The following is a 16,141-nucleotide window of genomic DNA, read 5'->3' as shown; positions in this document are numbered from 1 at the left end:
CTGAGAACCTGTGTTGTAATACAATTGCGTTGCGAAGATACAAGCCCAAAAAAAAAAAGCCTCGATGGCCGTCCCCCGACTTTTTGCATCCGCATCCCCACAATGACTGACATCATGTTTATTTTAAGGTTTTGCCAAACATCGGCGGCATCCGCATAACAAGTTTGTGTGTCAATAATATGTTTTTTCACACCGAAGCAGACCCCTTCTTTTCCTTTCCCGCTCTAGAGGAAAACATCAATGAACCCGGACCTCAGGGCGCCCCTTATTTACGAAGAAATATTTTTCCCTCTTCTTGGGCTACGCACAACGTGCGATCTGTTCGGTGCAGATTAAATATCAGATCGACAGGAGCTGCTTCGTTCTTTACGATCAGGACCTGCATAATACCATAAAACGGAACTAAAGGATTACCGTCCTTGCCCCACGTTTTCTCTCGTCAATGGCGGACAGGCCGGCGTCACTATCAGACCAACAGCGCCAAGCTGAAGTGGTATCTGAGCATCTACCAGAAGGCTACACCGGAGAGTTTCATACAAACACACGAAATGGATCTGCTTCCAAGGGCCAGAAGCCATCGTCTGGTACGAATGGCGCTGCCAATGACAACGGCAATTCGTCGTTGGAGCAAGAATCATCTTTGACGCTACAAGGTGGCGACATACATCGTGATTTGTTCCGGTTGAACAATCCCGCCAATCAATCATTACAGAGGTCAGCGACCTTCTCGGCGCCCACGAGAAATCACTGGGACGACGATGAGGAGGACGATGCTCTGGCGCCTTCTCAGCAGCGCGTGCCCGGTGGCTTTCGCCGGCAATTTGTGCAACAGAAAATGCGCAGTAGATTCGACACTGCGAATTTGCCCGTGACGAGAAACTTTGTTGAATTCTTGGACCTCTATGGAAGTTTTGCCGGCGAAGATCTCCATGAATCCGATGACGAAGCCATTGCGGACGACTCCGAAGACGAGACAGAACGTGCGGCGGAAGAAGAGAGACATAGGCCTGGCGAAGAGCGACCTCTTCTCGGCCGTCGCAAGTCCACCAAACGACAAGCGAAAAAGGGCGACGCGGGAATGGTCAAGTCGTTCTTCACTCTTCTCAAGGCATTCATCGGCACCGGAATCATGTTCTTGCCCAAAGCCTTCAACAACGGCGGTATCTTGTTTTCTTCTCTGACCATGTTGGCTGTCTCGGCGGTATCCATGCTGGCATTCCATCTGCTTCTCCAATGCCGTAGCGCGTACGGCGGCGGATACGGAGACTTGGGAAAGTCGATCGGAGGACCCAAATTGCGTGCCTTGATCCTCGGATCCATCACGTTGTCTCAACTCGGATTCGTCTGCGCAGGAATGGTCTTCGTGGCAGAGAATCTGTACGCATTTTCCGAAGCCGTGTCGAAAGGACCGACTGTGCCTCTGCCCATCCAAGCACTCATCGCAATCCAATTGGTAGTTTTGATTCCATTATCTTTCATCAGAGACATTTCAAAGCTAGGCCCCGCGGCTCTTCTCGCCGATGTCTTCATCATGATCGGACTAACCTACATCTACTATTTTGACATTGCAACGATAGTCACACGCGGCGGAATCGACCCATCGGTGCAGCTCTTCAACCCCAAGCACTTCACGCTGACAATCGGCTCCGCAATCTTCACTTTCGAAGGAATAGGACTCATCCTACCCATCCAATCATCGATGAAAGCTCCCCAAAACTTCGAGTACCTACTAGGTGTCGTCATGCTGCTGATCACCGTGATTTTCACCTCGGTCGGCGCACTGTGCTACGCGACATTCGGTGAGAACACGGCGATAGAGATCATAAGCAACTACCCGCAAGACAACAAACTCGTCAACGCGGTGCAATTTCTTTACTCTTTGGCTGTGCTCTTCGGAAATCCGGTCCAGCTGTTCCCGGCCATTCGTATCCTCGAGGGCAAGATCTTCGGCCATCACACATCGGGCAAGAAGTCGCCGTTGACGAAATGGAAGAAGAACGCCTTCCGCGCTTTGCTCGTCGTGCTCTGCGGCGGTATTTCCATCGCTGGCGCGTCGAATCTGGACAAGTTTGTGGCGCTGATCGGGTCGTTTGCATGCGTGCCGCTCGTGTATATCTATCCTCCTCTGCTGCATTACTGGGGCGTGGCGGAGACGAACAAGGCCAAGTGGGGAGACTTGGTGTTTGTTGGGTTGGGGGTTGTCGCCATGGTCTACACTACCGGCGTCACTGTTGTCAGTAGTTTTACTTGATTCTGTTGTTGCTAGTGCTGCTGCTGTCGAGTGATGCAACACCCCAGGACTAGCTGAATAACGGGACGAGGAGGAGGTGCAGAGAGCGCGAGATTGTATGACTCAAGAAAAAGAGAGGAAGGGTATCGCAAAAGAGGAACAAAAGACAAGTTCATGTATGCATTGCATTGCATCGCATAGCATTCAGACCCCCAGTATTACTCGGAAAGGAGAGGGGGCAGGAACGGGATATCTGTACACATATATGCAGTCATAAGGTATCATGACATACCATGAAAAAAAAAATCAATTGCACGTGCTCCTGATACCAAGTGAAGACTATATGTATCTTGGACGTGTAGCCGTCATCTCAGGTTCTCGAGGACAAGAGCTTTGAGAGTAGGTATAAAAGCTTCGAGAGACAGAAACGCGAAGAGAATAACGAAAAGCGGGAAGAGTAACCTGAAGGTAAGGTATTTTAGATCAGTAAGGTGAGGCAGGTACCTCAGCTTAAGCTTAGCCGGACGTCACGTAAGGTACTGTAGGCTGACCGGTTTCGCAGGTATAAGGTGTGCAAGGTGTGTATTTCCCATATAGACCAAACTCATCCTCCTCTTTTCATTTTGTCTAAGTGCAAATCATTTTGAGTATTTCTTTTTGATTTTGCTAGCATATACATGTATGTTAACATATCTGTCGTTTCATGTCGTTATGGTATGTAAGATGTATATACAACAAGTAGTCTTGGCGGCGCTTCTTCGTTCCTTCCTGGGTGTTCCTGCTTTTGCAATCCAAGGCTTATCCCATCGGGACTGGGGGTTATGGAGGCTGGACGTGCTTCTCGGTCTGTATCAAGATACGAGCAAAGTACAAATCGTGTATGCTAGGTGACGGATGTTGCCTGGATTAAGCACCTGTGTGTCCCTCTAATCAACCCCTTTTGATGTAGATTTTCCATTTTTCTTGTTCAGAAAGTACTCAAAATAAGAAGATCAGGGCGTAGGATCGACATCGTATTCGACGTCAGTCCGAATGACATATTTGGCTCCCTTGGTCACACCGGTCCCCTCATGAAGCAATGCGCCTTGGGCCTCGCCATGGGGAAAGACAGCGACGCTTCCCATGATGGGCTTGATGGGGTATGCATTCATGACTCCTTCTCTAACACTGGGGATGAAAAAGGTGGTCTCGCCGCCTTCGAATTCGTCATTGAGATATATCAGAAAGGTAAACAGAGATGACTGGCGGGCAGCCGGGGGTGATGAGTCGTATTGGTAGACGTCTGTGACGGGATTGATGCCGGAGGGCGGCCATGCGCCGTCGATGTGACATCTGTACTCGGCGCCAGGGACGTATCTGTAGACTCTGAATCTGCGATTGATGCCGCGGACTGTCTTTCCGGACGATGCCTCGGGCACATACGGGCTGACTCGTTGCCAGAGCCTGTCATGGAAGGCCTGGTCGACAATCCAGTAGAAGTTGTGGGCCAGGACACTTGTTTCTTCTCCTTGATCTCTGATCGGGGCGTCCGGAATGAACTCCATTGTCTCGGCAGCAGCGATGATTGAAGCGCACTCTTCTGGCGACAAGACATCCTTGATGAGTCGCAGATTGGGCACGACAGGGTGTTTGTGGACGGTGGTGTGTGGCGCTTGGCCCAAAAGGACGGCGTCATCTCTCGAGGCGTACAAGACTGCGGGATACAAATTCGGCGGTTTCCTGTCGAGGGCGGGGGTTGTCTCGACGACTCTGAATCTCTGCTTGACATCGGGCGGACAGGTGTTGAGGATGGACTTGTCGACGACGCTCTCGTGGATGTGGCGAAGCGTGCGCTTCTCGTCTCGCAGGTTCCACGCCTTCTGCAGGGCGATTGGGTCTGATGAACGACACGTGTCTTCGGCGTTGGTGTCTGTCGGACCAGTGACTCTGAGCACAGCATCCAGAACTCTCAGCAACTCTTTATCCTTTGCCGAGCGAGCGGCCGTGGTTTTGCTGACGCCGTCGACCTGCATGGACAATCCACTGACCACGTCCAGATCCCTGACCCACCGACAGAGGGCTCCCAGCTTCGGCGTCTCTCCCCGGATGCGCATCTCGGCCAAGGAGATCAGGGCGTCGGTGTATTTGGCATCGGTCAGGGCGGCCGAGATGCGAGCAGTCAGGTTGTTGCCCTCGGCCGCCGTGTTGAGCCCCGTGGTGCAGGCTTGGCGGAAGTCGTAGACGGCGGTCCTCAGGTCTTTGCATGTCTTTGACTTGATGATGCCCGGGTAGCGAGACAGCGTGTGGAGGGTGTCGACGGTCATGTCGAGCTCTTCTGGCGAGATGATCGAGTGGGCGTTCTTGATCTCCGGCGTGTCATCGTCTCGGGGAGGAGTGGCTATGTCCGAAGCTTTGCTCTGCTTCTTTGTCGGCTCGGCTGCTGCCTGAGTGTTTCTCTTTCTCTTTGCCATGATTGAATCGCCGAATTGATGGTTGAATTGATGGTTGAATTGATGGTTGAATTGATGGTTGAACCGATAGAATTGATGGATCGTCAAGTCCGAAGCACACAGAGAAAGAAAGACGCAGCGAGGCTCGAGACCCTGCCAAGAGAGTCTCTGGTGATCCTTCGACTCATGTCTCGCCACCAATCCCCGCCCTTCTTGAGTCAAGAATTTGCCGCATGGATCGAGAAGAACTCCTCGGTAGAAAAGGTAGAAAAGGTAGATACAGAAGCAAGCTATAAGGATACTCCCACCAGTTGTTTACATGCACTCGTGAGATACTACCCGAGTCCTCTGTTCATGATGGCCACAGATCCTCGTGGATCCGTCGTCTGTGACAGTGAGGACTTGGTGACGCTACGCCATTCTAATCTATTGTATCCTTACAAGATAAGTAGCATTTTGCTAACACCAAGGTAGACAAGAGTACTTGCTTCCGCTTTGGACGAAGTCTACTGTCATCTCTTCTCTCATCTTTACCTTGACTCATGTCGTGGATCTGTTTGCACACCCACTCAGCACTGCCCGATCAGACAAAACCAGCAACCCAGACATCCATCGCCCTGACCCCTTTGCGACCCTCCTGTACAACCTCCAAGCTTGCCTCACATGCATCCCTCAGCGCGAGAACCATCGCCCGTTCCCGCTCATCACTCACTTGCTCCTGCACTTCCCCTTCGAAAGAAGAAGAAAGACAAGCAGAGACCTCCCACTGTCCGTCCAACAGCCCCTCGCCACCTTGCACACGTGTCTCGCTCTCTAGCTGCCACCCGGCAGCCAGAGCCAGCTCGGTAAGCCGCTTTGGACTCAGCACCGTGCGGACATTCGAGACGCTGCTGCCCGCGGGCTTGCGGCACTCGAGCGCTGCCTGAGTGAGCGTCGCTAACACGTGAGGCTGGGCGGACGGGTGCGTCGCTACTAATGACCACTCAGCAAGTAGGAGACGCCTGCTATGCTGCTTGATGGCTCGGAAGGTGGAGAGGATCAGTGAGGGGGAGGAGAAGTACCACAGGCAGTGGGCGAGCACTGTTGCGTCGCAGGTTTTGCTGTCGCTGACGGGAGATGTGGAAGAGAGAGAGGAAAGGTAGTCCAAGGGCGATGATTGCACCCACGTGATCCTTCTACCTAGCGGACCTTGAGAAATGTGATTCTGTGCTTGGCCGAGAGTATACGGGGCACCTGCAGGATAAGCCATTTATCAGTCGGCTGCTTCTCCGCTCTCACCACCCGCCAGGTGTGACACGCAGCAGAGTACAGAGAAGGCGAAAAAAAAGACTCACCATAATCCAGTCCCGCTGGATCGACCGCTACCACCCTCCCCTGCTCGCCAACAGCAGAGGCAAGCACAGTCGTGCAGTCTCCCTGCCCGCATCCCAGTTCTAGCACCTTGGCGCCGGTAGAAATATCCCAGTGCCGCAGGAGCTCGAGGCGGTGAAGGGTCTGCGAGTGCTGGATGTCGAAGTGGGTGGGGTCATGTAGAGAGGTGCGCGCGATCGAGGCGGCGTCGAGTTGGGTGGACATGCTATTATGCTCAATGTTGGGTGTTGGATACAAGACGGCGAAGTAAGGTAGGTTTCCACGCAACTAAGCTAAGTGAATACAAATACATATCCTCTATTGTAGCTATTAAGAAAGAGTGGCTGCGAACTTGAACATCTTATACCAAAGTGTTCACTCAACGGGTCGCTTGACTGTTGTTATCAATATAATAAGCCTGCCGCAGGATTGTTGAACCGTAACATGACTCACCTACTATGGAGGGAGTCTCGATAAGTGATTAGAACAAGTTCTGTTTACTCGCCTCACACAACCAACCCCGCACTAGCCGAGGCTTAATCATCGACTACTTACCTTACTAAAGAGCTATGCTTGATCCAACCCAAATGATCCACCCACGAAAGATCACTAATGACGCTGCAACAGCGACGCATAAGTCACAGGGGGCCAAGCTAAGGTACCACTGGTCCAACCCCGCCATTTCAACCGACATTGACTATCTGGCCGCCTCCTGCAGAATTTTTACCTTGAGAGAACCAGACACCATCCGAAGCTCGCAGAATTCCAGTCAAGGGGGGGTCAGGCATCAAGCTCGCGCCTGGCTTATTCTTTGCAGGAGTGCTGAGCCTTTGGCGACGCTGGATGTGATGACGTGTACTTGGGCACCAGAGACAGGCAAGACCCCGCACAGAGACACCGCGCAAGGCAAGCTCGAAGGCTTCGGGGGGTGGGGCAGAAGCGACTTCGATGACGGTACAGTCCGCCTTGTGGGAGGCATAGGGACAGCATAAGATCGTCAAGATGCCCGAGACCCATCGATAGCCGGATTAATCAGTCAGGGCTCAAAGGACTGCAGCAAGGCATTTCGAGGACATCCAGAGAAGGAAAAAAGGATGATGACAAGAACAGGTGATGTGAACACAGATGAGATCCAAGAAAAAAGTCAAACACTGTTCAGAACTTTTTTCGGAAAGCAGCAGCAAGAGTAGTGAGCGAGCAGTAAGGTAATGTAGACTTTCGATCCAAAAAATCTAATCTATATGTACAGTGTATGCTTTTTGTACGATAAAAAACAACTCTCCATAAGATATTAACGAGCAGTATATGGTTTTTTTCCTCAGTGTTTGACAACTCCTCTTTTCCTCTTTTCATCTCTTGCGCTCCAAGGTCAATAATTCTCTTCAATGTACAAAGGGCGAGAATAACGACAGATGGAAGACACTTAAGAGAGGGAAAGAGGACTTGTCCTGGTCATCCTCGTCGGTTCTCATAGACCGACAATGAACAACCTCCGGTCCTCCGGAAAAACAAAGTACATGGTATGTAGAATAAAAAAAGCTTCTTTTTCTTCTTTTTCTTCTTTTTCCTCGTTCTTTCCTTTGTCACCTCAGTGTTTGACATTTCATGTTTTTCTTTTCCTTCGTTGCATGAAACGCCCTGGACCGATGTTCGTAGAAAACGAACAAGGGCCCTCCGGTCCTCCGGAAATGCGAAATATTTCAGTATCACCTCAGTGTTTGACCTTTTTAGGAAAAAGGCCCTGATCCAGCTCTCAGGATCTCCGGTCCGCCGGAAACTTTTAGTTGTTCTTTCTTCCAAGAAAAAAGAACAGAGTATGCAAAGCAAAAGCAAAAGCAAAAGCGAAAAAACCAAAAGCAGCGAACAAAAACCTCGAGCATCCCACTCGATCATCCGAGCCAGGCCCAGAACTTGCCCCAGGCCGTCGTCGGCTCCTTTTCCTCAAAGTGCATCTCGTCGATCTCGCGACGGCCAGAGTCCAGGTCGGCATCTTTGGGGTTGACGAGCTTGGTCCTGAAAACGATCTTGTGGCCGAGGTACAAGACCACAAAGAGGATCAGCGAGACGTAAGCAATAAAAAAGCTCGATGTGTCCCATGGAATGAAGGCGGTGAAGCCCTGTGTGAGGATGATGATGACGTTGAAGAAGATGCCGTAGTAGGTAAAGTATGGCTGCAGGATGGCCTTGTAGGGCAGGAAATCGCGAGGGATGCCGCGAGCCTTGAGGGCGCGCATAAATGCAACGTGCGAGATGTTGATGCATGTCCAGGAGATGAATCCTGCAACACCGGACATGTTCATTAGCCAGTCGAAGACGGTGCTTGCACCAGAGCTCTCATTCAGGAAACCCAAAAGACCAATCGCTGCTGTGAAGGCGACAGCGTAGTACGGAACACCACCCTTGGTTTGTTTCTTGAAAAAAGCAGGGGCGCAGTTGGAATCAGCAAGACCGACAATGATACGAGATCCAGAGTAAACGTTCGAGTTGGCAGCGCTGAGAACGACACAGAGAAGGACACCATTGATCAAGCCAGGAACGGTAGAGACACCAGCAAGCTTGGCGGCAATGACGAAAGGTGAAGAGCTGGCGTCGGTGTTTCCAGAAAGCAATTGAGGGTTATCATAAGGTACCAAAAGACCAATGAAGAAAATGGTCAGGACAAAGAAGAACAAGATACGGTAGAAGGTCTTCTTGATAGCAGCAGGCACCGTCTTGCGAGGGTTGGCAGTCTCACCAGCGGCGATACCAACAAGCTCGGTTCCCTGGTAAGAAAATCCAGCTTGAATGAGGACAGACCAGAATCCTACGAACTTGGCAAGAGCGCCGTCACCGACGAGGTAAGGCGCAAAGGCACCAGGGTTGCCCCAAGTATGAAATCCGAGGTATCCGTGCTGTCCGACTCCGGCGTCGATGCAGATGGCGAAGATCATGAAACCCACAACGGTGATGACCTTTATGAGCGCAAAATAGAACTCGACCTCGCCATAAAACGAGACGGGCAAGAAGTTGATCGAGGTAATGACAAGCCAAAAGACCCCGATGAAGATGCCGACATTGAGGTCCGGTCGCCAGTACTGGATGATGAGTCCGGACGCAGTGAGTTCGAGAGCGTAAGTGATGGCCCAGGAGAACCAGTAGATCCAGCCCATGGCGAATCCAAGACTAGGGTCGACAAAGCGAGCAGCGTAGGCGGTGAAAGCACCAGTGATGGGCAGGTAGGTGGCCATCTCTCCTAAAGCGACCATGACGCTATACACGAGAGTACCGACGAAAGCATATGCGATGAGAGCGCCAGCAGGACCCGAGTTGGCGATGGCTTCGCCGGAACCGATGAAGAGACCAGTACCAATAGTACCACCTTTCATATCTTGTCAACCAATGGATGTAGTTGGCGTGTAGCAGTCGAAACATACCAATGGCAATCATCTGCAGATGCCTTGATTGCAGACGACGCTTGAGTTGCACCGTGGTGCCCTTCTGTACTTGCTTCTCGAGTTCACCATCGTATGACGATCGAGAGTTCCAATCCTCAGGCTTCTCTTCGACGGGGTCGACCTTTGGGCCGATCTCAATCTTGTCCGCCATAGCTATGTATGTTTAGGTGTCCTGTGGGTAGGTGTTCCTGTGCTTCCACAGCAGTTGCTGAAGTAAGTAGTCCTCGAGCACAAATGACTCAATGGGGCTCTTGTTCTTCCCCGCTTCAAATGATGAAAGGATTTATAAGAAGAAATGCAGTGACCAAGGGCAAAACAGAGAGAGGCAACGAATCAACCAAAAGCGAAAGGTCAAAAAGAACCGAGAACACAAATCACACAGTACGACACACTAAAATGGGCAGAGAAGAGAGGGTCTGTGAGAAGATTGGAAAAGATGTGAAATGCAGCGACAAGTAGATTGAGAGTACTTGGTGAGTTGTCTCAAGTCGAAAGTATACCCGCACAAAGACCTACCTAGCATGAGTTATATGTACGTAAGATCCAACGTCGGTGGTGGCCCTCGTATAGCAGCAGTGACTCTTGTTGGCCCACTAAACAGTAGAAATTTCGTGATGGCAATTGAAAAGTCTGCTGCTCTATGCCGTGTTTGTAAGTGTTACGGTTTCGCGACCCGCCGCTCGGTGGCGGCAAGGCACGGGCTTGGCGGGATTAAGCCCTGCCTCGAACTTTGGTGAATGCAGGTACTTGTAGTTTTGGGCCAGAGTGGTACAGAATAGCTGGCGCGTGCTCACCAGACGCGGTGCGGATGTTGCGTCGACCGCGATACATACAGCATGGCTGCGCTCTCAGGGCGGGAGTCGCCAAAGCGTGTAACATCGTCGACGTTCTTTTGCGAAGCAGAGAGGAAAGAAGAACGAGTTGCTTTTACACATGGGGACAGCGTTGCTTTAGTCACAGGTTACAGACCAAGCAGGCAGGCCTATCTGTCCAGCCTATCTGGCAGAGCACCAATCGATAGACGGCCAACTGGCTGTGTTCGTCGACACACCCCGCCGGCCCGATCTTCTTCTTTGACGTCAGTCTAGTCTATCGGCGGATACCGAACAACAGGGCTTGCCGAGTTCCCTGCCGTGGGAGCCGACTTCAGGTCCATGTGGGCACCTCGGCCATAAGCCTCGAGATCAAGGTTTGTACTTGTGTGGTAGGGCAGAGTAGTGCATGCTGTTAGAATACAATATGACAGACCTTCAATAAAGTTGTACTGCAAGAGGAAAGTCCGCGCGCGATCTACTGTACTGCACCTCTGTCGTAATGCGCGAAGCTGACCAAGTGGTGAATGGAAAGTCACGCACGAGCGACATACAGGTGAAAAGCAATAGCGACCTCGCCCGGAGTCGAGGAGAGTTGGTCACAGAGCCTAGACAGTGCTGGGTCCACATATCCATTCCCCTGGTGTCAGTCCGGAGAATCTCATTGCGTTTCTCTGCTGTTGCAATTTTGTACATCCACGTGCTCTGGCATAGAGTATCTATTGCCTGCTTTTTGTATGCATTATAATATGTGATTGTTCCGGTTATACCGCATATCCGCACATGGAGAAAAGAGGGATTCACCATGAACCCAAGGTACTGTCCAGTGGATTGCACCTGACGAAACACACAAAAGTATAACATCAACCAGCAGAAGCATAACAGGAAAAAAGGAAAAACCAGGCAATAAGAGAACGCCGAAAAGCAGAAGACTGATACAAAATTCAGGAAGAAAGGAAGATAGAGGGGTAAAAAAGGAAAAACAAAACGTACAGCAGCTGGGATTCCCACGTGGTCACCCACCGTAGTACTAATCAGCCGGTCAACTGCTTATGTCTGGCAGAGCGGACGGGATGCCCAGTTCTCAGCTGCCTGTGGCCGTACGTGGAATGACGGCTTATTTTTCTTGATTATGTACCTGTGCTCCAGAGATCTTTCTGGTAGGGTTTTGATGTAGGGCGCGGATATGAAGAGGTAGGATATATACATCAGGTGTGTTACATAAGGTAGTCTGTGTTTTACAAGCCTACCTACTTTCTCAATCTCTCCCATGCGCTCTGGCCGCTGCTTCCACTGCCACCGCTGCTGCTGCTGCTGCTCGCAACGCCGCCAGAAGACTGAGTAAAGTCTCCGCCGTGTCTCTCCCTCTCGACACGGGCGTCAAAGTCCTTTTGTGCTTCACTCTTGGCCAGTTGCCTTTCCTCGTCGGAAGTCGAAAAGGCAAAACTGTCGCCCAAGGTGGAGCCTTCGTTTTGTTCGCGCTGGATCGAAGATCTCGACGACTGGGGAAGTCCGGATCTGTTGGTCTCGTCGGCGGTGGGCCATGCTTGAGCGCGGGAAGCTGGAGACGATGATGAGGGAGAGGAGTGCGCGGCGTTGGATCTTATTCGGTCCCATGTGCTTCCTTTGCCGCCTGGTCCCGCAGAAGACTTGTCGGTGAATGGTGAGGATGCGGCCGTCGGGGATGCGTCATCGTCGCCATAGTTCGTGAACGACTCTTGTGCGCGCCTTGATCGTTGATCCGGTCGTTGCATGTCTCTGGCTCTCTGCTCTGTCTGTGCGTCATCCAGAAGGCCTGAGTCGGTAGGGCTGCCGCCTTCCTCGTAGTACTTGAAATCCTGAGTGAAAGCGCCACCGGTCGGACTCGCGTCGTCGTCACTGTCGCCGTACTTGTTGCTGGTGGATTGACGACCGTAGGCGTCTGCTCTTCTCTGGATGTCACTCCTGGAGTAGCTTGTCTCGGCGCCGACACGCCTGGCAGCGCCCATGGCTTGCCTGTCCATCTGTCCCTCTTGGCTCTCTACTGGGTTTCTCTGGCCGACTGGTCTCTGCATGACCTGGCCTCTCTGCTCTGCGCTCATCTTCCTGTATGCCTCGATGTAGTCGTGCAGTCTGGGATCGGTGCCTGTGCCGACGGCGTTGACGGTGGTGGCGTAAGTGCTGAAGAACAAAGTGCCGGCTACTCCTCCAATGAAGCCGTAGATGTTGAAGCGTAATCCCTGCCACATTGCTCTTGCCAACCCTCCTCTGATAGGTCCAAACACTTCCGGGTTGAATTTGCTGCCCTCTTTCGGAGTCCAGAAGGGGAAACTGAAGTCCTTCATGCCGCGGTACGCCCAGACGCCCCCCATCAAGAACCCTGCCGGCAGTCCATACGACACTATCCGAATTGACTTTGCAAAGTGGAATCCGATGGCGTCGACTTCGTCTTGACGGAGGGGTCGGTGCAGGATGCTCTGGGCATGGGCGCAGTTCTCGACTATGGTGCGGTACATGGCGCGGTCATTGTCGTTGCTCGAGAGATTGAAGAGGAAGAAGGGCTTCGGCAGCTGGTCAATGCGGATGTTGTACTGTTGTCCATTGCTGGCGCGAGGGGAGGACGACGACGACGACGAAGAGGACGAGGCGTACGGGTCGATGTCTGAAGTCGGCCGGTGATCAGGCGTGAACGAGTCGCCGCCAGCATCGTCCGATGTTGCACCTGGTAGAACCATATTATATGATATATCGACGAGGCAGATAGCTATACAATGGTTAACAAGGTACCTGAGGTATAAGGAAGGTGATGGATAATTAGAAGTGGATGGAGCTCCATACCGTACCTAGTGGAATCTGGGGATTCTCTGTCTTCACGACGTCATCGATCCAAAACATTCAGATCGACGGGGACCCTGTCCATTATTGCAAACTACCTAGAGATATCTCTAATACAATATCTTCTTCCATTCCGATCCGTCTTGCCCATACCATAGCAGACTTGAGGACCCCTTATCTCAGAAAGCAATCTATGTTGTGTGTGTGTCTCAGTCGTCGTCTCTTGTTGAGACTTCTTACGAAATGAATAGCAAGAGATACTTCAGATGATAGGCCGTGTTCGCAAAGTGCGCGGTCCACTTTTCCGTAAGACTCATGGCCTTGATAAAATATTATATTCCACGTCTGGCGACGTCTTGACTAAACAGTCGCAGTTCCTCTGTGAGAGCCCTCCTTGCTTCCAAGGGGTCATGCAAAGCCGGCCAACGAGCTCGGGCATCGATAGCTGCGTCTTGCAATGCCGCACCAATAACAGGCATGCCATTACCACCTTGAGAGTGCCTCTGGGCGGGCGCGCCAGGCATACGATATATTCCGCCCGTTGTTGGATGTGTCGCTGCACTTTCTCGAGCCTGCCATGTCATACGTTCCGCTAACAGACGAGTTGCTCGATCACGCCACGCAAGGTTATCGAGTGGCTGCAGCGCTTCGGTCTCGGCACGATGAGGAGGTTGACGACCTCCAGCACGTACCCTGGCAAGGTCATCGTGCATCGCGTGAGGTCGCTGCGCAAAAAGCATCCCTGGACCAGCAACGTCGTTCAAAGCGTTGAATGGAGGGATACCATTCGGCCTGTCTGCCTCTAGGACAGCTCCAACTTCGTCCGGACGTTGTCTCCTATGTCTCGCCTGTTGCTCGACGCGCAATCGCGCCGCTTGCATGAGCAGGGCCTGATGCCGGATATCGCCTTCTACGGGCACGTGTCGTGGCAATGCTTCACCTCTAAGCTCGTCCAAATGCCTGCGCCGGCGGTCCGCAGCTTTAACCGTTGCCTTTCTGTCCCTCTCGTGAATCTCAAATTTGAGCTGTTCGCTGTCGATAGATGGATTTTCCACCACAGCGTCGGCCCTGGCAGCATCTTCGGCCTTCTGGATCTCCCTCGCATGCCGTTCCTCGACATCGTCATGAAGTGGACATCCACCGGGCTTATGGAAGTGGTTGTAGTCCGTGACAGATTCAGAGCACACGTAGCGTTGCTTGTTCCCACAGCTGGTACATGTCATTTTGTTGCAACCCAGCTCCTTGATGAAGGGCTTCTTGCAGTTGTTGCACTTTCTGACCAAGGCAAGAGTCATCGCTTCCTCGATTTTGTGCCTTTGTTCGAGTATCACGTCTTCTGACCTTTCCTGTGCCGCTTCTTCACACGTTTTAGGTATATGCGTGTGCTGTTGGCAACGTCGGCAGCTTGTTATGCCACAATCGCTACTTCGGCAGCGAAACTCAAAATCATGTTCCATAGGCAGGCAGACAGCCTTGAAGTCGCAAAAGGGGCATTCTACCACATCGTCGACCCCAGCCACAGCGAGATCCTTGTCCTGCTGCATCTTGAGCAACTTCTCCACGAGCTTGGTGTCAGGAAGCAACCGCAACTGAACCTCCGTGAATGCACTCTGACACCCAGATGGGCAGGCAAGGTCAGCTTTCGAATCACCGACCTGAGCACTGACATAGTTGCTAGCGCATTCGTAGCATGTGTAGTGGGGGTCCTCTCCGCTGCAACAAATCATTCGATTCAGAGGGAGTTTGTCGAAGCAAGCGGAACTGCTCTGTCATTAGCCATGTGAAGGAAGTGCGTTGAGGAACACCAACATACCAATCCGCAACAGTTCCGCTAGCCTTAGCTCTGACACTATTCAACTCTTCTTCCTGTTTCTCGGCCAACATTCTTTCGCGTTGAGTTTCGAGTCTTGACCGAGCTCTTTTGGCAGCCTCGTACTCAGCCTCCAAAGAGACTGCTGCATCCTTGTGCTGCTCTGCAAGCGCTTTAAGGCTAGCGGTACGGTGTTGTCTCGGCTTAGTAGAGCCATAAGGGAGTCTATCCATCCACTGCATCTCTACAAGGGCAATGTATGCAGGGAAAAGATAAATCTTTTCGATCTGGGTCTTCTCGATATGTGTTACCGGGATATTTGGGAAGTCGTTGATAAGCGCTTCGAGACTAGAATGTGCAATCAGACGCGTTTTGTAGTATTGTGGTATGAACCATAGGCCGGGTGTCATGTGATACAGAATAGGACAAGTCTCTTTGCCAAAGGAGAGGTTCTTACGTACATTGCTTTGCGCAGCTTACCACGTACCACATGCCTATTTTGACCCATGTACATGGCATCTCCGTCTTCGACGATGGTGGTTGGTTCTTCCGGCGCTTTACCGTTCTGACTTCGTTCTTTGGGATAATCTGGTTCATCAACGATTTTGCCTAACACCGCTTGCATGAAGCCGTTGAACTCGCAGAAGAGTCTAGAGACGTAATCGTGGGAGATATCTGGGAACAATTCAAGGACGGTAGACAAGCATTCTTCGACCGTGTTGGCTTTCACGACCGAGTCTGGCTTTGGCAGCAATCCTATATCTGTACTTGGATGATTTTCTTCGGCTCTACGATGATGCTTGTACCGGCCGTTCTTTGGGCCTTTTGACCAAGCAGCGGTTTCGGTATCGTAGTCATCGCCATTACCAAGATAGCTGTCCAGGATTGGGCTCTTGTTACGGCTGGAGTGGCCAGGCAGAACTTCTTCGTTGTCCCAGAACTGATCAAAATCGGCGACAGTATACTCCTTTGCGCTCACTAGTAATCTGGCATCCTGGCCAGCAGGCTGAAGGGTTCGATGTACCTCCCTTACCTCTGAAGTCGATTTATTAAGATTACCTCGTCTGCGTTTTGCATGGGGGAGAGTTTCAATGATGTCACTGTCGGAATCTGATATATTTATGGGATCGTCAGAGGCGCCTGGTGTAGACATCCTTTTGCCATGCGAAGTATGTGGTGGTGAACTGTTGACAGAATCTGTGAGATCAATGACCTGATTTGTGCTCTGTTCCGTAGTCATGTTGTACTTTTGATCGATTCAT

At 51.6% G+C, this 16,141-nt stretch overlaps 5 protein-coding genes across 5 annotated transcripts; 1 reads left to right on the top strand and 4 right to left on the bottom strand.

The window, feature by feature from the left end:
* Window positions 1–442: 442 nt before the first annotated feature.
* AAFC00_007098 (uncharacterized protein) lies at window positions 443–2,251 on the top strand (the record flags this gene model as incomplete). The annotated part of the gene is made up of 1 exon (XM_069347158.1): window positions 443–2,251. One exon carries the CDS (start codon window positions 443–445, stop codon window positions 2,249–2,251), a length of 1,809 nt encoding a protein of 602 aa, XP_069200031.1.
* Window positions 2,252–3,222: 971 nt separating this feature from the next.
* AAFC00_007097 (uncharacterized protein) lies at window positions 3,223–4,680 on the bottom strand (the record flags this gene model as incomplete). The annotated part of the gene is made up of 1 exon (XM_069347157.1): window positions 3,223–4,680. One exon carries the CDS (start codon window positions 4,678–4,680, stop codon window positions 3,223–3,225), a length of 1,458 nt encoding a protein of 485 aa, XP_069200030.1.
* Window positions 4,681–5,242: 562 nt separating this feature from the next.
* On the bottom strand, window positions 5,243–6,234 carry AAFC00_007096 (uncharacterized protein; the record flags this gene model as incomplete). Its single annotated transcript, XM_069347156.1, has 2 exons — window positions 5,243–5,892; window positions 5,994–6,234. 2 exons carry the CDS (start codon window positions 6,232–6,234, stop codon window positions 5,243–5,245), a joined length of 891 nt encoding a protein of 296 aa, XP_069200029.1.
* Window positions 6,235–7,898: 1,664 nt separating this feature from the next.
* Window positions 7,899–9,594, bottom strand: AAFC00_007095 (uncharacterized protein; the record flags this gene model as incomplete). The annotated part of the gene is made up of 2 exons (XM_069347155.1): window positions 7,899–9,367; window positions 9,423–9,594. The coding sequence occupies 2 exons, from the start codon at window positions 9,592–9,594 to the stop codon at window positions 7,899–7,901; spliced, it is 1,641 nt and encodes a 546-aa protein (XP_069200028.1).
* A 3,807-nt stretch (window positions 9,595–13,401) lies between these two features.
* On the bottom strand, window positions 13,402–16,119 carry AAFC00_007094 (uncharacterized protein; the record flags this gene model as incomplete). Its single annotated transcript, XM_069348389.1, has 3 exons — window positions 13,402–14,830; window positions 14,883–15,227; window positions 15,341–16,119. 3 exons carry the CDS (start codon window positions 16,117–16,119, stop codon window positions 13,402–13,404), a joined length of 2,553 nt encoding a protein of 850 aa, XP_069200027.1.
* Window positions 16,120–16,141: the final 22 nt, after the last annotated feature.

The sequence above is a fragment of the Neodothiora populina genome (genome assembly GCF_041146345.1).
Source record: "Neodothiora populina strain CPC 39397 chromosome Unknown canker_contig_8, whole genome shotgun sequence".
Taxonomy (NCBI): Eukaryota; Fungi; Ascomycota; class Dothideomycetes; order Dothideales; family Dothioraceae; genus Neodothiora; species Neodothiora populina.
This window is presented reverse-complemented; position numbering and strand designations above follow the sequence as displayed.